The sequence below is a fragment of the Xyrauchen texanus genome, chromosome 38 (genome assembly GCF_025860055.1).
Source record: "Xyrauchen texanus isolate HMW12.3.18 chromosome 38, RBS_HiC_50CHRs, whole genome shotgun sequence".
Taxonomy (NCBI): domain Eukaryota; kingdom Metazoa; phylum Chordata; class Actinopteri; order Cypriniformes; family Catostomidae; genus Xyrauchen; species Xyrauchen texanus.
In genome coordinates, this window is record NC_068313.1 from 31,372,305 (window position 1) to 31,392,878 (window position 20,574).

Below are 20,574 nucleotides of genomic sequence, written 5' to 3' on the forward strand. Positions count from 1 at the left end.
GGCAGAATTTTTTGCTGATACATTTGTAAAGCATGTGTTAGGGTTTGCTTGAGCAAAGCAAAATTTAGTCTTAGACCTGTATTCACTGTTAAAAAAAAAGAAAAGAAAAACGATAAAACTGTTGACTAGAAAGGTACATTTTGCAATCCAATCTGTGGTTTAATGACTTACCCCGGATGATTTCAGCTGTTTCTGCTGGTCTATTTTGATGAGTTGAACCTTGGCTTTCTTCAGAAGGTTGAACATGCGCTTGTTAGCTACTGTAAGGCGAGGACGCTGGGAAGTGGTTTTATCCTCAACAGCATGTTCCTCAGCTTCCTCAGAAATCAGACGTTCTGATTCTGTGAGATGCAGTTTCTCAAATTCTAAGGTATAGAAAAAACAATTAGTCCAAACTTTACCAATTGATACGATACATAATGCAATACACATCACGATTTGATATATATTGCGATATACAACTATATCATGATAACATTTCGATTTTAATTTCAATTAGTTTAGGTATATTTCAGTTATAATGTCAATTTTGCTTACTTACAGTATGAAATAAATTATCTTTCAACTAATGCTGTTATTCATTATACAGGGGACCTTCTAACTTGTTAAATTAGGGACATATCCATTTTACAAATTTTATTGTATCATTAGTTTTTCATCAATTGGTGACATTTTAGCTTTTTAAAAAACAAAATAGTCCATGTACTACATAAATAAATATGACGTATTGAAATTGCTTGTATTATATTGCATATATACAGTATATTGTTTCATGCTTGTTGTTTACATGCCTAATTTGTACTATTTACAAGTATTTACTTAGATAAGTAAAACAAGTGCTAAAAAAACAGTACTGTCTCTTTAAGACCTGTGGCAGAAACTTTGACAGAAGGGTTTGTTAGTTCAAATGGTGTGATTAGAATAAAAAAAATGTTTTCATAAATAACTGACTGTAGAGAACAGTATTAAATAACAAATGGTTTACTTGGATCTAGTTTTTGGACTCGCATCACACAAAAAGGGTTTTTTTGTGTAAAGATTTTACTCTCAGCTCGCTGTGAAAGGTTCTCAGTGCTGAAATTCTTCGCCACTACACAACTCAAACATTGGTGAGTACAATCTAAAAAATGTACCAGCCAGTAGCTAATCACAGACATTTTTTGCAGCATATTGGAAGTATTTACGCACATATGATTATAGGGGATTGCAGATAGAAAGAAAGAGCGATCTTGGCATTTAAAAAATTGACATTTGGATTGTACAAATGAATAACGTGTGACAGAGGTCCAGCGACAAACTGTGAATACTGCAGGATCAGTTTCAGTCTCTTTCGTGCCTCATATAAGCATCTCTGACTGCACTGAAAATATCACGATATACCACGATACATGGATCTAAGTATCAAAATAAATATTGTGAGAAAAATCACGATATTTAATTGTATCAACACAGACTTAGGGTCAATGTTGATTTTAAAATAAAAGAGAACAGCAGTGAACCTTCATTATAAATAAAGGATTACATAACTAAAACATTAACCAACCTTTGCATTTATTGGGAAGTGAAATGTCTGTATAAATGGAGAATTCATCTGGCTGTTCATCCTCTTGGACATCTCTTGCCCGGTGTTGCGACAGCAACTTGGAACTCAGAGCTCGGACACAGATGGAGACCTTGCGAACAACCCCAGGGCTGTTGAGATCCTCAATCTTAAGTTTAGCTTTTTCCTTTTTCATGTCTCTAAGGGACTGTATTAGACTGGCTCCTTCTTCCAACTCTATCTTTTGTGCCTTGGCAGGGGATGAAACCACTTTCCCTATTTCATCTGTGGGGGTCTTTTCACGCCTTGCGAGGCTCTGTTTGAGTTTCAGTTTCTTGTATAGCCTCAATTTGGATGCTTGGGCTTTGAACTTTGTGGATCTTCTCTTCTTTTGGAGAGGATCAAGAAATGTGTCCACCGTAAAATCTTTGGCAGATAGTAAGGTCTCCAACTCTTTGTCAAGGTCTTCATCGAAGGTATAAATGTCCTCGCTGGTCGGCTCCAGTGCTTGCCATTTGAAACCAGGATTTCTGAGGAGTGATCGTCTTTTCCCAGATGGCTTTTCGGCACTGAGGTTCTCCGTTTCATCTGGTGATTTAGGTTTTGATTCACAAATGGAAGACAAATCAAGATCAGTCTGAGTTTCACTCAGATCATCTTCTTCATCCTGAGATTGAAGGGTTCCAGAATCATTTCTTTCACTAGAATCTTGCTTCTTAGATCTTGGTTGTAGACCAAGCTTCTTTTGGGAGTTCCTGCGAGGCAGTTCAGACATCCCAACATCATCCATGAACCTCTTTGGCGTTTTGATCACCCGAGAGGATCGGGCACTCACAACTGGCATTATGAAGTGCCGTATGTTCTTCATGAACTTCGTTTTGCTGTGATGAATGTCTTGAACATCTTGATCTTGGTCCAGTTTTTCATTCAGAGAATCCTTTTCTGCTTGATCGGACAAATTATCTCCATTGGTGTTCTTCAACGGCATGGACAAGAGCTTGACTCTTTTTCTTTTATCCTCTATGGACTGAATACTTGAAATTTGTTTCCTCTTGTACTTTGTTGAAAATATGCCAACAAGTGTAGGCTCCACTTCTTTGGAGCCAATCTTTGGTGGACAATCTTCACTAACCTCAACCAACTCCTTGTGTGGCAGCCTTGGATTTTTTAACTTACGGCCAATCACAACCCTTCGTCTACGTCGGGCATGTTTAATTCGTCTGTGTAGAGGATGAGGAACCTGTGGCTGATCTCTCACAGAAGCCTCTAAAACCAGAACCTCTTTAGTCTCTGTTGATGCGGTCTCCTCCAGTTTAATCTCCTGCTGGGTCTCCTTCCCAATGAAAGGACTGGTTGGAGTTGATTCAACAGTCTGTTCAATTACCTGAGGTTCGGTTGCTACAGGTAACGGTTCCGTACTTGGTGGAATAGATTTTTTTCCTCTTTTCCGCCCAACTTCACCAGTTTCCATTTTTGGTTTTGATTCTACAGGTGCTGGCACTATTGTTGGCAATATTGGTGATTCCTCCTCCTGAGATTCAGTTTCAGTTACAATTTCAGAAGCAGAGTTTTCTTGAGATGGATTTGTTTTAACTTTTCGTCTGTAATTTGTCCAGTTTTTATGTTTCGCACGCTTCTTCCGGGCAGTGTTTTGCCGTAGTCTGTTCTGTACTTTGGGTACTGAAGGAGAAGTCATTTCCAATAAGCTCTCCATCTTCTCGAGATGCTGATGGTCTTCCAATTTTGCAGGGAGTTCTTTTATTTCAGGTGATGTTGTGACTTGCTGAACTAAAAATGATTGCTTCAAACTGTTGCTTTTGCCTGGTGAGGAGACAACCTTTATTTGAAGTGGTGGAACAATATCCTTACTGATCAGTTCTTCAGGGTCCGTCTGAGTGGCCTCATCTGGATGTGCTTCTTTGACAATTTCTGACCTTTCAAAGACCTCTGCATCTTCCTTTTTTGAGGTCTCTTCAACCTTCTCAATGGTCACTGGGTTCTCTGGGCTTTCAGGAGTTACAGTATTGGCAGTGTTTTCCAAGTTTTTTGGCCCCTGCAAAATGTCAGTCTCCACTGTGTTGGAAGGAGTAGATGTCGATTCTTTTGTAGAAACAATTACTCCCTCTTCAGATTTAGAAGGTACTGACTCTTTGCTAGGGCTTTCTTGTGTTTTGCTTAGATTCTCTTGGTCTTGGGAATCTTTCCTTTTGCTGTCTGGTGGCTTGTCTAGATTCTCTTGGACATGGGTATCTTTGCTTTTGCTCTTTACTAGTGTAAGAGTCCATACAAACTTGCAGCGTTTCTTCCTAGATCGGGCTTTGGGGTTTCGTATTCTGGTCAATTTCAAACCTGGGATTCCAACAAAATCACTGTTGAAAGATAACTTTCCATGAGGATCAGCTACTGAGTGACCAAGATTGGCTGCTGATTGTAAATGGGAATCCTGATTCTTTTTGGATTCCTTATGATTCTTTTTCCTTTTCTTCTTTTTTTCCTTTTTCTTTTTGGAAGGTGACCTGGATTCAACTGTTGAGACTTCCAACAACGACTCAGCCAAACTCTGGTCTCCAGATTCCTTTATAAAATTTGAGGACTTACTCCGTTGTCTCCTTATCACAAGCTTGTTTACTTCAGAGCCCTCTTGTCCTGACTTCTCATCAGTTTTTGGCTTTGTACTTTCATTGGGCAGTGAATTTTGTGTCTGTCGAGTTGATTTCCTCAACTTCAGTTTTGGGTGACTGGCCTTTTTTTCAGGATCTGTTTGTGAAATAGATTCTGATTTCTTGTCAGCAGATCTTCCTCGCCTTCTGGTAAAAACCTCCTCCTTTGACTCACTAGCTGTGCATTCACTGGCTGGTATGTTAGTCTTTAATTTCACATGAGCACATGAGATTTGGGCACATTGACTCTCAACAGCTTCAGATTTAAATTTGATTACCTTCTGTTTTTTAACAGATTTGTGTTGCGATGAAGGTACTGTTGTCACAGTCTTTTTAGTCACCAATTTGATGGTAATCCTCGGAGTTGATTTATTCGCCTGTTTTGTTGACCCTCTTTTTCTCCTGGTTTTAGAAGACTTCTCTGATCCTCCTTCACCACCACCACCACCATCATCATCTACTGAAGTGTCTTTTGGAGGCTCATGACTGAAGATTTGCTGTGCAGAACCTGAATCATTTTGAAGGTCTTGTGAACCTGCGTTTTCTGTGTTTGGAGCCACTGCACGAGTCAGCCTTTGACGTACCCTCTTAGATGACTTTGCTGAAGCATTATCACCTGTAAGTGGAAAATTGAAGACAGAATTAGGTTCAATTAGATTTAAATTATCTATATACCATGATCCCACAGTGGCTAAACATTCAAATTCCAAAAAATATCTCACAGTAGGCACTGAATATCAAGATGACAAAATCTTTTAAATGCACATTGTTTATTTTGGAGTCCTTGAAGTGACACTGATGTACATGGAAAAACATCATGGTATTTTTTATTATTAATTTTAAGTGTATATTATAACATGGGATAAATGTAAGATCAATAAAAAATGATGCAAACAAAATTAAACACATCTGAAGCCTTACTTACGTTTACGAGGCTTTCGTCCAGAGCGAACGGAAACATTACTGTTTGCATTTTCACCAGCAAAACCTTTGAATTCAGCTCCCTGAAAGTAAACAAAGGAATTAAGTATAAGCATAATTGAATTTAACACATAGGCTGTGTAACATGCTTCAAGAGTACATTTTATTTGTTTTCATTGCAACGTATATCTGTGCATTTAATCGCTACTTACTGTACTGTATAGGCTATACTTTAATATAGCACACATTACATATCCTAGCCTATACATTTTCACATGCCTATGGCTATATTATGTTTTCAGTATAAATTACAGTTCACAAGAATAATAGAAGCCATTCAACTCATGTAAACATATTTGCATTTTTACCTATATTTTTATATATATATATATTTTTTTTTATGGCTGTCATTGTAAAATGGCAAAACTGTAGATATAGGAAGCTTTTATTAAGAAAAATGTGTCAGGGTTATGCAATGAGAAACAAAAACACACTGTTTTTTATATCTATGCTATCAGGTTTTCTAAAACACTAAACCTTAAAAAATGGGCAGCACACAATTATTAAGAAAGTGAGATAATTATGCATTTTAAAAGGGGGGTTTTGTTATCATTCATAGAAGTTCTGAGACATGCTTTTTAGCTAGCCAGGATTGTATGCATTTGGTAATACAGTCAGGTAAGCATCTTGTATGATCTTGTTAAAAACAAAGTATTCAAACAATAAAGTAATGCTGTTACGGTGGTTGAAAAAGGTTTTATAGGAGAACAAGCAACTCCCGTGTTCATGTTCAACACATTCATGAAAATATACTTAAAATATTAAATAAAATATCATGCCGAAAAACCTAGAAACAACAACACCCCCACTACTCTGTTATTTAGCGCAACACAACTGCAACAACTTTTCCGTTTATCACCTCAAAATTAACCAATTATTTAGGCTAGTATTATGACAAAAATCAAAAACACTAACAAGGTAATGTTAACTGATTATTTAAAAGTTTACTGTACATTCGCTTAAAGTAAATTACAGGATAATTTTCATTTTTGGGTGAACTAACCCTTTAATATCAAATTGTTATTCTTTATGACAAGAGTACATTATCAAACACTCTGAACTGACCAGTATCACACACTATTTAAAATTCCATAAAAGGTGGCACGTTGGCAGAGATGGAAGGTGTAAACTTCCCGAACTCATAAAATCAAATTCACTGAAACTGTAAACTTCACAGAAACCAATACACAGAAAAGTATCCTATATATGAAACTAGCATGTCTTCAAGCCATCAAAGTCCACCAAACTTTGACCTTCTAAGTATTACTTTTTTCCATTTTAGTTGCATGCTCACAGAACACAACACAATAGCACATTTCCACACCATTAGTGCATGACACTCAGCAGAACAAGTGCTCCAGTATAAAAGCAAAGACATACAGCATGGTACCACACAACTTTTGACCAATCAATTTCCTTGAGTTTTCCAGTCGTTCATTTAAACAAAATAAAAATAAACAGAGAACAATTTCTACCCAATGAAATATTCCAATCAGAGCATAATAAGGCAAACTTACTACAGTCACAACAGAAATTGACGTTAAAACATTTTCCATTTCAATAACTTTTCTAGGCCTTGAATTCACTATTTTAAAATTCCCTGATATGTCCATGTTTTGGAAACAATTGGAACCCTGTGCATAACACTGACTGACCAATATACAAGTTCAGTACACATGCTTGCATTGAGTAGTTATAACCATGCATGCAATCTCAACAAGCAATATGCATTTAAAGAACACATGGCTCAGTGTTTCAGTCTACCTTATGATGACCCCTGCTATTCTCTCAAGCAAGCATCAAACTAACATACTTGCTCTTCCCTGCAGGTAATCCAACCAAACTGAATGGTGTTATCAGCAATCAGCCACAATAATGGGGTGTAGCAACTGGTGTATTCTTAATATAAATAAAGAGATGTTTTGCGCAAATACCAGAATAGTTACATGTATATGTAGCACATATGGGTGCATGCATTAACTAGTAATTTGCATCATCTATAACCCTGTTTCTGCTGGGAGCTACAAAGCTACAGTTATTGCACCCCTCCCCCTCCATGTTTTAATGCAACATTTGATACTGCAATCGCGGAAACATTGTTTATGCACAGTAAAGTGTGAATGCATGCATGCATACAGCTACAAGTTTAAACAACACTGGTGTAACTACAGTCCTTCCTGTGTGATACACCCCTTTAATAGGTGTGCTGCTGCTCGCATGTCCATTTTGTTCAGCGCAGTTTACGATTGCAGAGCCACTAAACTTATATTCTTGTTTCTTCCTATTAAACATAGCAATGAGGCCACGATTGTGCATTCGTATAAGACTGTGAAAAAAACAACAACAACAACGTGCAAACATACACTCACCTCTTCGCTTCCACTGGAGCTGTATCCAGTCTCTCCCAGCCTCTTGTAACTCGCCTCTATACCGAGAAGGCGCAAGTGCGACGGGTCTTCGTTTAGCGCGAACTCCAGGCCGGTGGGCCTCGGGCCTCCGCTGGAGCAGCACTCGTCTTCATCTGTCCCAGAGCGGCCGAGCTGCCATCGCTTCTCCGAGCGCAAACGGCTCCGCGAAGTCCAAGGCCGACCGGGGAAGCGACCCCGCGCCGCGCCAACACCGCCTGCGCCCACTACGGCAGCCGCGGTTGCTGATCCGCATACCGCCGCCGCCATCATAGCTTCAACAACAACAACCAACAGATAGGAAATCAGTGTGAGAGAAGAGGGAAAGCGCCTGATGGGGAGGGAGGCGCAGGGTGCAGTATGGGAAATGTAGTCTGGGTATGATTTGTAACAGTAGTATTATATATATATATATATATATATATATATATATATATATATATATATATATATATATAAGGACCATTAATAATTTTTCATTGTGACATAAATTTTATTCGCAACTGAGCACGATATTCTCCACATTTTAATGCAAACTATATAGTATTCAAATGTGTGATGTATGCATCGTGTTAGTATTTATGCCTTTAATTTATGATAACTTAAATGTAAAAAAATATATATATTGTATTGGTTGCAAGCAGCAGACCTATACATTCCTTTGTCTTTCAAATGCTTTTCTTTGTCATGAAAATGTTTTATATAAAATAAGGGGGAATAATCGTTTTGTTTGTTTTTTGCATTTTGACATTAGTTTTAACTAAAGGCAATGTCCACCAAATTCTCATTACTGTAATGTGATGTTGATACAAAACATTATTAAACTATATTTTATTGAAATTGTGACATATGTAGGCTATATATCATGTTAATATTGTGTCCTTTTAATTTATGTTGGTTTAAATTAAATATGTCATTGTCATGAAAATGTAGAAATACAAAATAAGGTATTTTATTAAAAGGACAATTAAAAAAGGGGAGAAAAGACTATAAAATACATTTCTGCATTCATTTTCAACTAAACATAATGTCCACGAAATTCGAATGTGAAGAAACTGTAATGCTGATACGAAAAATCACGAAATTATATATTTTTGAAATTGTGAATGCTATATGTAAGTATAATACTTATAATGTAAGTATTTGTGCTTTTAATTTACTAGTGAATGTAACAACATTTTACATTTAATTGTCATAAAAATATGGTTAAAATACTTAACAATCTCAATAAGCCACAGAAGTCTGAATTTTATTTAAGCAAAATATTATTTCTTTTGATTTAGGGTGAAATGTGACCTGGACATGTTTTTTGTGACATTCCCCCATTAATCTAATTTTCCGATTTCAGTTAAATTTTTCCGAATCATTGAAACTACATAACCCATCATGCAAAGCAGACGAGTGACGTCATAACATAGTTTTCACCAGGAAGCGGAACCATATAAATTGTTTCACCGTCGCCTTTGTTGTGTTAAACCATCAGTTTCTCGACTGAACTCGGCGTATAAGGTAGCCACCTATTTTTAATAAAACAAATGATCATTTTAAGATTATAGAGAAGGACATCTTACGTGTGATATTTGTTAATGCATGTTTGCTGTTCTAATAAGTTGCTTTGATTGAGATAGATGATAGATGAATATTGATCTTATCTCTTACTATTTTCCAAACAATATCTTTGTTTTATTCTAGATTAGATTATCTAATTTAACGATAAGGCTGTAATAGGGCTTGTAGTGTATGATATTAAAAAATAATCCCAATTTGTCTTTAGCATTCATGAAAGTCGCTATATTTTGGCAGTACTGTCTTGTGTAGGCAGATGGCAGCAATGTTTTAAGATATTGATCAGTTCAGTTGGATATCTGTGGCTTTAACGTGTAAATTAACTTATTTTCCCTTCACAGGAAACCCACCACCACAACAAAGACTGAAGCCACTATGAATCTTGAACGTATTCCCAATGAGGACAAACTAAGCCTTTGTAGAAGATACTATCTTGGTATGATGACTGCTTGCATGGCATGTTAACGTTACTTGTAATACATTTTTTGTACACATGTAGTTACAATGCGGTGTCATTTTTCTTCCACAGGTGGTTTTGCATTTCTCCCCTTTCTCTGGCTGGTTAATGTGGTGTGGTTTTTCAAAGAGGCCTTTTTAAAACCTGCTTATACAGAACAACCGCAGATTCAATCCTGTGAGTATGACAGAATCCTAAAACTCAACATTATTTCCCACATCATTTAAGGTGTTATAACGCCTTAACACTGTGACAGCTTGATCACGGTTTTACAATTCCTGGCCAAGAACCTTTAGTTTAATGCAAACAATGATGATTTGTACAAACCCAATTCTGAATAAGTTGGGACAGTATGAAAAATGCTAATAAAACATAAGAGTGATTTGTAAATTTATATTCACCCTTTGTTATATTGAAAGCACTACAACTACACATAATATGATGTTTTTTCTTGTGAATTTCATTTTTGTTTTTTTAAATGTACAGTAATTTCAAATCAGATGATGGCAACACTCTCCAAAAAGTTGAGACGGGCAATTTAAGAGCAATAAAATTTGGATGGGTTGAAATAACAAGGCAATGTGTAACAGGAGATGTTAGGTTAGGCAATTGTGTCATAGTATATAAGGAGCCTCCAAAAACAGTCCAGTCCTTCAAGAGCAAGCATCTTTCAAGAATCGCACGTTGCCAACAGATGCTTCAGCAAATAATCCAGCACTTTGAGAACAATGTTCCCCAAAGACAAGGATTTGGGGTATTTCACCCTCTACAGTGCACAATATAAATAAGTTAAAAGATTTAAGGAATCTGGTCAAATCTTGGTGCGTAAAGGGCAATGCAGAAAACCACTTCTAAATGTGCGTGATCTCTGATCCCTCAGACGTCCCTGTATTAAAAACATAATTAATCTGCACCACTCACAGCTGCATCCACAGATGCAAGTTAAGACTTTACTATGCCAAGCAGAAGCCATACATCAACACTGGCCAGAAGCACTGCTGACTTCTCTGGGCTCGGTCTCATCTTAGATGGCAAGTAAATCAGTGGAACTGTGTTTTTTGGTCCGATGAGTCCACATTTCAAATAGTGTTTAAAAAACAGCCGTTGTGTTTTCCGGGCCAAAAAGCAAAAAGACCACCCATTCTGTTATCAGCATCAGGTCCAAAAGCCAGTGTCTGTATGGCCAGGGGTATGTCAGTGCCCTTGGCATGGGTAACTCAAACATCAGTGAGGGCACCATTAATGCAGACAGATTTGTTCAAATTTTGGAGCAACATATACTGCCATCCAGCACCATCTTTTCCAGGGATGTCCCTGCATTTTTCAGCTGGACAACTTCAAACCACACACTGCCCAGATTACAAGTGCATGGCTGTGTAAGCAGAGAGGGTGTGTGTGCTAGAGTGGCCTGCCTGCAGTCCTGACCTGTCTCCAATTGAGAATGTGTGGCGCATTATGAAGCGCACAATACTGTAACAAAGACCCCGTACAGTTGTGCAGCTGAAGAACTGCATTATGCATGAATGGGGGAAAATTCCACTTTTTAAACGTAACTTGTGTCTTCAATGCCCAAGTGTTATTAAAAGAAATGGTTTTGTTTCACAGTGGTAAACACTCGACTGTCCCAACTTTTTTTGAAGTGTGTTGCAAGCATCTGATTTGAAATGACTGTACATTTAAAAAAAATAACAATGAACTTCACAGAGTGAAACATCATATAATGTGTAGTTGTAGAGCTTTCAATATGAAAAGGTGAATATCATTTACAAATCACACATTTTTCAATTACAACTTTTTCAGAATTGTGGTTGTAGTTCATGGAGATTAAAGCTGTCTGTTCTATTATGTTGTAGTGTATAGAATATAATGTATACCAACTCTTCTTCTCTCAACAGACATAAAGAAGTCCGCACTAGGTCTCTTATTGTGGGTTGCTGTGCTGACAACGTGGATCACCATATTCCAGCATTTCAGAGCACAGTGGGGGGAGGTGGGAGATTACCTCTCCTTCACCATTCCTCTCGGCACAGCCTGATGAGATGGCACTTTATTACAAAACTTCTTTTTTTATTCTTTCCATTTTTCTTCTCCCATTGACCAGATGCTCCCTCCTAATTTTACCACTGTCATCGCATACAAGATAAACTGGATCTGGCTGGGGGGTTGTGGTATTTTGCGAACTGATGAAATCATTTGTTGGTTGAGATATTATGGACACAAATGCACCATGCTAAAGTGCAAGCGAGTTCGTTTGCTGCACTACTTCTTAATAAAATACCTGTTCCCTCTCTTTTATTGAAGCTTCAGCTGGAATGTTTATTATAGTAGAATTGAGATAACACATTAATATAACCAGTTCTGATCATGACCCTTCAATGCATTGAAGAGAATGTATGGAAACACGAAACGCCGCACCAGGCAGGTCGATCCAAAATAAAGACTTTAAAACTATATTTAGTCAGTTGATTGACACATAATTTAACTGTACACAATGAAAAAAAAACATTTTTGTCTGTTATATATTCATAATTTGGCTGGGCAGCAATGAACACAGATTTTACTATTGACATTAAATTATTTGTTCAAATTTTGTTTTACTTTGAAATACATTTCAAGTCATGTGGAAATTGTCCTCTGGTTTGATTGTCTTTATATAATAAATTAATGCAATATTGATAAATGTATAAAAATAAACAATATAAAAAGACATTGAGTTCTGTGGAGTGACTCACAATATCAATTTGGTTTGTTTTTTTATTAGGACCCCAACAGGAAATGACATTTTTCAATGTCTGAATTACTTTTTCTTTTAAATAATGAGTTTTTAATGTTTATAACTACTTCCATGTTCATTTATTAAGTCCTGTGGAGTGAGGCTTCCACACCAAATGAGAGATTTTCAGCATTAAGAAGCATGAAATAAGTGAAAATTGTGTGTATATTAGCACACTGGAATCTAACTGTTGGAAATAATGTGTCAATGTATAGAAATGCATTATATATTATAATTAATGTGCTTGCAATTTTATTTAAGACTTCATATGGAACCATCAGGACCATTGAAATGGAAGTGAAATCATAAACCTGATTAAAACCTAAAATAAATAGTTACAGCATCTTAAAATATGCACTTTCCTTTATATATATAAGCCTACATTTGAATCTGTTGACAGAACATATCCATGTCCAATCAACTACCTGTTTGCCATTTATAGAGCTTGTTGTGAACGGAAAACAAAAGCACCAGGAGACTACGCACAGTGTTCCAGAAAAATCCACACGGGGGCAAGTTCCCCTTTTATTCTTGCTTACTAATCAACACAGATTGCTATCTAGACTGTAATATTGATGTATGAATGCTCCGTCTCATATGTAACCCTTTATAGGCACCTATTATGAAACTCGATCCCACTTCCGAGTGAATGCTAAGCCCCCCATGAATCTTCATTGGTGCTGTTTTTAGTCACCTATAGCCGGTGCATGAACAGAAAGTTCTGCCTCTGTTACCAGCAGATGCCAACAGCGGAAGGCCATGTTATCCTCAGCTTTGATGACTTTAGCTTCTGCTGCCAGTACATTGGTCTGTATTGCATTCAAAGGCCGGAATGTGTGTAGCTGTATTTTCCAAGTCAGAAGCCACGTGTAGTAGGCACTTGATGAAGTTCTACTTAGTAGATGTCCTTTAAAATGAGGTGTGAGTTATTCTGTTGGCTTGTTTCTGTTGTTAGAGTTCAGCAGTTGGACAATATGTTTCGTGTAACATCATTATAATTCCCTTCATTCCTCTGTCAGGACGTTTCAGTGATTTAAAACTTTTTGAAGACTTGAAATGTCGAAATGTGTAGAAGATGTTTCAGCCTTTTGGCTGGAATCTGTGTTGAAACAGGCACAAATCCCTTTCTACAGTTAATACAATTAGATTTTTTAAAGATTTTTTTATTTATTTAGGGTTTAGGGTGTGCATTTGTCACATATTACGCAATGTGGTAGCATGAACTCATCCTTAAACGTACATGAAAACAGACCAATAGCAATATGGCATCATTGCCATAATGCCTGCCAAACACATTTCTCATTAACACTAACACAAAAAAATGCCAGTGCCTGGAATTGGGTGTGCCATTCAATATTGCAGAATGCTACAATTTCAAGTTCTAAAATAGGCGTGATTCTCACGTCTCGTGTCTATAATATTGCTTGAATGAAAGAACATGGTACATTTTATTCTATTATAAAGCCCCTCCATGTAGAGCTTGTGTGGGTGCTATATGGAGAGCATGACAAAACTCATGTCATCAAGCAGCAGACGGATAACCTAAAGGTGAAACGATGAAAATATGACTCGGTGCATACTGGAAAGATTCTATACTGTATGTTCTGTTTGGGCCGTGTATTTTGGGGTGTTTCTTCAACTTCAGGCAATTTCATGTCCCGGGTGTTGAATTTGATTGCTTTTTTCCTTTCTATTTGTCTTTAAGTTTGCATTAAATCTGACTTGGAAACTTTAAACCATGCGTTCATTTATTGTTTTATTTTATATTTAGATTTTACTGTTTTAATATTTTCCCAGACCCAAACTTTCAATATTAAACTATGAAAATACATTACAAAAATACAAAATATTTAAAAGGAATATTCCAGATTTCAATACAAGTTAAGCTCAATCGACAGTATTTACGGCATTATGTTGACCAAAAAAATTATAATAATAATCGACTGGTCCTCCTTCCTTTTCTTAAAAACAAGAAAGAAGCAAAAATTGAGGTCAGTGAAGCAATGTATAATGGAAGTAATTGGGGTAAATTTGTTAGGAGGGTTTAAAGGCAGAAAGGTGAAATGTATCATTTCTTTAAAAGCACTTGCATTAATTCTTATGGTAAAACATGTGTATCATTTAATCTGTAAAGTTGTTTGATTTGTTGTTATGGTCATTTTAGGGTTTATGGTGTACATCGTCATGGCAACAAAGATGTAAAATATAATATAACGGCAAAGAAAAGGTTATAAAGTCATTTTTATCACACTTGCATATTATATTGCTATAATACAACTGTGAAAATATATATTAGATATAAACCACCAATAAATAATTAAATTAATAGAGAAAAGTCTTACACCATTCAAACGACGTACCATATTGATTTTGCAATTGTACTGTAATTGATTTAATAATTTACAGTACTCCGACAACAACCACCCTGAAAAGAATGACTAGTAAGATTTACACAATTTTTAAATTAAGTAAATTTTAATGGTATGAAATTAAAATAAATCGACTTCATGAAATAATAAGGGTTGAAGAGAGTAAATTTAACTTAAAGCACATACAGTAACGTTTACTTACAAATTTGATGTATGTGGTACTTAAATATACTTAAGTTATTTTTGTATGATTTTTTTTAGAACATTTCACATTTTGAACTTTCCTTATAAACAAATGATTAATCATGTACTTCATTACGAAAGCCTTTCACAGGGAATCGTAATACATACTACAGTATATTAGATACATCTTCATCTTTCATTAAGGGTGATGAAATCATAGTACATAACTGCACACAGCCCTCAATATTTAATGCACCAAACACAATGACTTATTTTTTTTTTTTACACAGGTAATATAGAGTAGAAAATAAACTTCCGACTGCACAAAACAACAAGTTACCAAATGTAAAAACAATATTAACAATAAAAAACGGTGTCAATAATTGTGCATGCTTGGAACACCTGCTACAAAAAGTTAAGTAAAACTAGCTTATTTTATTTATTTGTGAATTTAATTCAAATTAGCAAATAAATACGACAATTTTTTCAACTTTAGGATTATAACATGGTGACACAGCGTAAAGATAGCAAACAATCATAAATAATATTTACTTAAAAGCTAGAGCATAAATTTTTTCATGTTTCAATTGATTATAAATTGCAGAATTGACTTAATATTTCCAAGTTCACGCTTGAACTAACATATTCAATGTAGAAAGTACTAATTTATTTTCAGCTGTATTTACTTCAACACAAAATAAAATAAAAATTCAGTGATATGGTAGGCTTATGTGGAGAAAACCGTGGATTATTTTTCTTATTTTTTTTAATAATCCATATGACCATTACCATTTTTGCATAATATTTTTTTTTTATCTCTCAGACACTACCATCAAGTCCTCCACTGCGTTTATAAGGCCAAGCTCATAAATAAAAGATGCTTTCCTAATGGGAATAAAGGTACGTACAGGATCTCATCCCTGTCATTGGCACTCCATAACAGCACGTGTGACTTTAATTGCACTTTTGGCATCGTGCTCCAAGATTTCATTTTCAGCGTGAAAGAGGTGCGAGAAAGATCCCTGCTAGCGCAATCAGTCCCTTTATTTATGACATTTGTTTAGAGGAAGGGCTCATGTGAAGGGGCGGTGATTTCTAAGCTATTTATACCTTCTAACCAACCAAGAGAGCAATAATTGTTCCTGCGTTAGTTATCCCAGAGTTTACGGGACGTTTTCCCTTTCGAGAACAAATCTGCAAACGTTATTAATATCCGAACAGCGTTACATTTGAGGCAGTGATAATTTGGTTGTTCGTTTTCTAATTCATCAAAAAAAAAAAAACAATGGACTTCGATTTGCCTCCTCTCCCGGTGAGCGGTGTCCCGTGGGAGAGGGTTCTGCCACCGTTATTTCCCCGGTTAAACGGGACGATTGGACCGTACTCGTGGACCCCGACCGAACTTCTCATCCCAGTTTCCGAGCACACCGGAGCAGCACAGGTGGAGTAATCTTCTCCCTTACAAGCACTCCATGGTAACCATATTTTCTGCCAAATTAGACTACTACAGGTATTGTTAGGGGCCGTTCACACATAAAGCGTTCTTGCGCCACAAAAGAAAAAAGCTAGAAGCGCAACAAATAGGCTAGAACAGAACACAGGTGTGTCAACATGCGTTTTAAATGTGCTTTAAGCTAATTTAATAGTTCTAAAACTTCATCCAGACTTAGACACCACTTCCAAAACAAGCAGGGGCGTAGATTCTGTGGGGATGGGGGAAGGTAGCCCCCTCAATAATCAAAACAAGCAAGTACATTATTTATATATCATGATAAATGGAAACATGTAAATGCCTCGCACTCCAATCCACAGTTTTGTTGTATTATTATTGTGTTTTTTAGCAAAATCGGAGGTAAAGAATAACAATTTATGATACTAGTGTTTTCAGACTTTACTGCTGATTTGAAATATGTCCTTTGATCGTAATTTTGACCAACCGTTAAGGAGATTTCGGTCTTCGAGTAGATTGAAGCTGCACTTTCATAACTGGAAATAGCCTCCTGAGAGCATTCCAAACATGGCCGACAGTGGGCTGACTTGTTAGAAAGACTTTGGTATTACCCAGTGGACTCATTTGTTTTTATGTAACATGTTAAGTGTAACCCCAAATGTTGGAAATGACATGATTGCATGACTGATGCATGACGTGTAGTCAGTGACGGTCCGTGGGTTTGTGGGGCCCTATTGGCGAAATTATGAAAATTCCCCCCCCACCCCACCCCACCCATCCTGTATACAGCTCGGTAGATGACAAATAACGTATTCCAATAGCTTTTATTACCCAACATGAAGGTGTTAGGTTAAAAAGTACATGAATGCATAAAGGAACATGTGTATTTTAGATGCTTTGACAATATACCATTTTATTGCCTTATTTTGATCAACTTTTTTCCTAAAAGTACAAATAAACTAGTGTCTCACTTAAAATGAGGTCATGGAATCTGCAAGTATGATAATTAATGGGTAACATTTTACAATAAGGATTGCATTACGTATCATTAACAATGTCAAAGACATTAACATTAAATAAGATTAAGTATTTTTCATTGTTAGTTCAACTAATTGTTAACTTATGTTAACAAATACAACCACAAGTGTTACCCATTAAAGTTACACTAAATAAGAAAAATGCTGTTTAAAACGGTTTTAATTGTATAGGACACTGCTGAAAATGCTTGAAATGTTTATTTAGAGCAACAAAAATCAATGAAAACTAAAAGTTGGCCAGAATGTGTGCAAGTTAATAAAAGCTAAAACATTGGGGAAAATAAGGTAACTACAGCCATGTATAATTATTTATAAATAAAATTGCATATTTTAAATAGGGCCTATTAACACAACAACTAGAAGTATATATTTGTAAACAAATGTAAAGAAAAAGCACATACCCTCTTAGAGAGCTGACATCTTTGCAGATAGGATGGTTTGGTTATTTTCCAGATTAATTGCTCATATTTTCACTATGTGAGGTTTTTTGCGTCTTTTTATCGGCAGTGTCTGAATTCCTTCCTGTCTAATAATACTGTGAAAAGAAGCCACGCTCCAGTTCCCAGCAATGATTTGCATTATGAATAAATTATGCAGATTAGTGAGTAGTGCTTAGCTTTACTTCTTGTTAATTTTAGATCACTTTCAGTCATTTGTCTTTTTTTATTATTTTGAGCTCATTTTATAAGTAATAGGTTTTCAGTTCAGCATCACTGTGATTTGTATGTTAAATGATCAGGTTCACGCACACTGCACATTACTCAGCGAGTAAGTGCTCTGAAAATCATTAGACTGCGGAGAGTTTCAAATTAAAAGTCATCAATGTTTTAAATTCAATGACTTGTTCATTTGCTTTCAATGTTCACGGGGCCCCAGGTAGTCACCTGTATTGCTTGTAGGACGGGCCGGCCCTGGATTGAGCATTGAATTCTGCAAGAGGAATTAATTCAATTCACTTTCTCTTCAGGTTACCTGTGATCACAATGGATTTACTGTTCAGGTTGATGTGAAACACTTTAATCCTGAGGAGTTGCTGGTTAAAGTAGTGGGAGATTATGTTGTGGTGGAGGGAAAGCATGAACAAAGAAAGGTAAGTAATATGTTCTCTCAGGTGCCTGGAGTAATTTTATTAGTCAGATAAAGTTCACCCACCCATGGTTACTACTTGTTTATTACAATATAAATGGCATATATTAAAGGAATATTCCAGGTTCAATTCAAGACTACAACAACAACTTTAAAAAAAGCTAAAATCTGGGTTAAAGTGAGGCAATTACAAATGGAAATGAATGGGGGCCAATTTCTGAACATGAAATTACTCACTTTTTATTAAGTATAATAGCTACAAGACATGAACAACAAGATTTTAGTGTGATAAAATCTCTTACTAACCTTTTCTGTGTAAAGTTATAGCCAATTTTACAACTTCATTGCCATGGTGATGTAATGTCAACAAACCCTAAAACGATGATTTAAACAACCTCAAATAATACATGAGTTTTAACAGTAGAGTTAATCTTTTATAAAATTATAAACTTCACATTTAGCCTTTAAACCCTCCAAAAAATGGGCCCCATTCACTTCCATTGTAAATGCCTCACTGTAACCTTGATTTTGCTTTTTGTTTTAAGAAAAGGAAGGATGAGCCAAAGTACATTTTAGTGGTAATCAACATTATACCATGAATGCTGTCGACTGAGCTTAAAGGGATAGTTCACCCAAAAATGAAACTTATCATTTACTCACCCTCATGCCATCCCAGATGTGTATGACTTTCTTTCATCTGAAGAACACTAAGGAAGATTTTTAGAAGAATATTTCAGCTCTGTAGGTCCATACAATGCAAGTGAATGGGTGGCAAAATGTTAACGCTCCAAAAAGCACATTAAGGCATCATAAAAGTAGTCTATATGACTTCAGTGTTTTAATCCATATGTTCAGAAGTGATATGATAGATGTGGGTAAGAATCAGAACAATATTTATGTTCTTTTTTGTTTGAAATTCTTTTCCCTGCCCAGTAGGGGGCGATATGCATGAAGAATGAAAATCAAGATGACTTACGTAAAAGTGATCTTTTTCTCACCTACACCCATCACATCACTTCTGAAGACATTGGTTTAACCACAGGAGAATTACTTTTATGCTGACTTGTGATTTTTGAAGTTTGAAATTTTGGCACCCATTTACTTGCATTGTATGGACCAAAAGAGCTGAGAAATTCTTTTAAAATGTTCATTTGATTTCAGCAGAGGAAAGTCACAAATCTCTGATGGCACAAGGGTGAGTAAATGATGAGAGAATTTTCATTTTTGGCTGAACTATTCCTTTAACTTTAATTGAACATGGAATATTCCTTTAACATCATCAGCTGTTATCCTGCAATTAAGCACTAGTTTGTACTGGACTTTGGAGGCACGCGACTGAGTTGATGTGTGTATGTTTAACTGTAGGATGGTTCAGGACTGGTGACGCGCCAGTTTAATCGGCGATATCGAATCCCAATTGGAGTGGACATCATGGCTCTGGAATCAGCTATGTCACCAGAAGGAATGCTTGTAATCTCCGCACCTCTGAAACCAGGGGAAAATTCCAGACAGTTGAATCTGACTGGACCATAATGTGCGCACGCACACCTTCATGTTTTGTGGTCTTCTGTGAGTTAATTTTTAAAAATTTGTATGCAAGGCACTAAAATCTCTCACCACCTCAAACACAAAGACAGACCAAAACAGACCAATTCTCACTTCCTCTCACTCACTTTTGTGGTGGCAGAGTATTCAACAACCAATTTCAAACATATCTGATTCGAAGCCAATGAGTAGATTAGATCACATTTCCTTTGCACACAGCCTGAAAGTTCAAAAAATTCATCCTCATGTTAAATGGTTCATCTGATCCAAAAACACTGTCGCTCAGAATGCACTTAGTGTATCTACAAGGAGCGGCCATTCTAAGATTATCCTGTGTTGTATCAAATTTACTCAGAAATTGCTATGTTGAGATTGTACATATTTTTAAATGATCAAATGAAAACATAACCGTTAATATCGTAAATTAATGTGAGATGTACAGTTTGAATATCAATAAATATAATGTGACACCCTATATTGACTTGCAAAGTTCTTTATTTATAAATATATTAAAACATGTTT

General features: G+C 36.2%; 3 protein-coding genes across 3 annotated transcripts in view; 2 read left to right on the forward strand and 1 right to left on the reverse strand.

Moving 5' to 3' along the window:
• The window catches only part of kmt2bb (lysine (K)-specific methyltransferase 2Bb), a 50,855-nt gene extending 42,996 nt beyond the window's left edge, over positions 1-7,859 (reverse strand). The window contains exons 1-4 of the mRNA XM_052109959.1: positions 7,551-7,859; positions 5,126-5,204; positions 1,544-4,816; positions 172-365 (exon numbers count right to left, since the gene is read on the reverse strand). Of these exons, the coding sequence (XP_051965919.1) occupies positions 172-365; positions 1,544-4,816; positions 5,126-5,204; positions 7,551-7,859 (3,855 nt within the window). The remainder of the gene's footprint in view (positions 1-171; positions 366-1,543; positions 4,817-5,125; positions 5,205-7,550) is intronic.
• Positions 7,860-9,010: 1,151 nt separating this feature from the next.
• psenen (presenilin enhancer, gamma-secretase subunit) lies at positions 9,011-12,310 on the forward strand. The gene is made up of 4 exons (XM_052110312.1): positions 9,011-9,095; positions 9,494-9,588; positions 9,682-9,786; positions 11,505-12,310. The coding sequence occupies exons 2-4, from the start codon at positions 9,528-9,530 to the stop codon at positions 11,642-11,644; spliced, it is 306 nt and encodes a 101-aa protein (XP_051966272.1). The 5' UTR covers positions 9,011-9,095; positions 9,494-9,527; the 3' UTR covers positions 11,645-12,310.
• A 3,742-nt stretch (positions 12,311-16,052) lies between these two features.
• Positions 16,053-20,520, forward strand: hspb6 (heat shock protein, alpha-crystallin-related, b6). Its single transcript, XM_052109518.1, has 3 exons — positions 16,053-16,375; positions 18,389-18,511; positions 19,873-20,520. The coding sequence occupies exons 1-3, from the start codon at positions 16,220-16,222 to the stop codon at positions 20,038-20,040; spliced, it is 447 nt and encodes a 148-aa protein (XP_051965478.1). The 5' UTR covers positions 16,053-16,219; the 3' UTR covers positions 20,041-20,520.
• Positions 20,521-20,574: the final 54 nt, after the last annotated feature.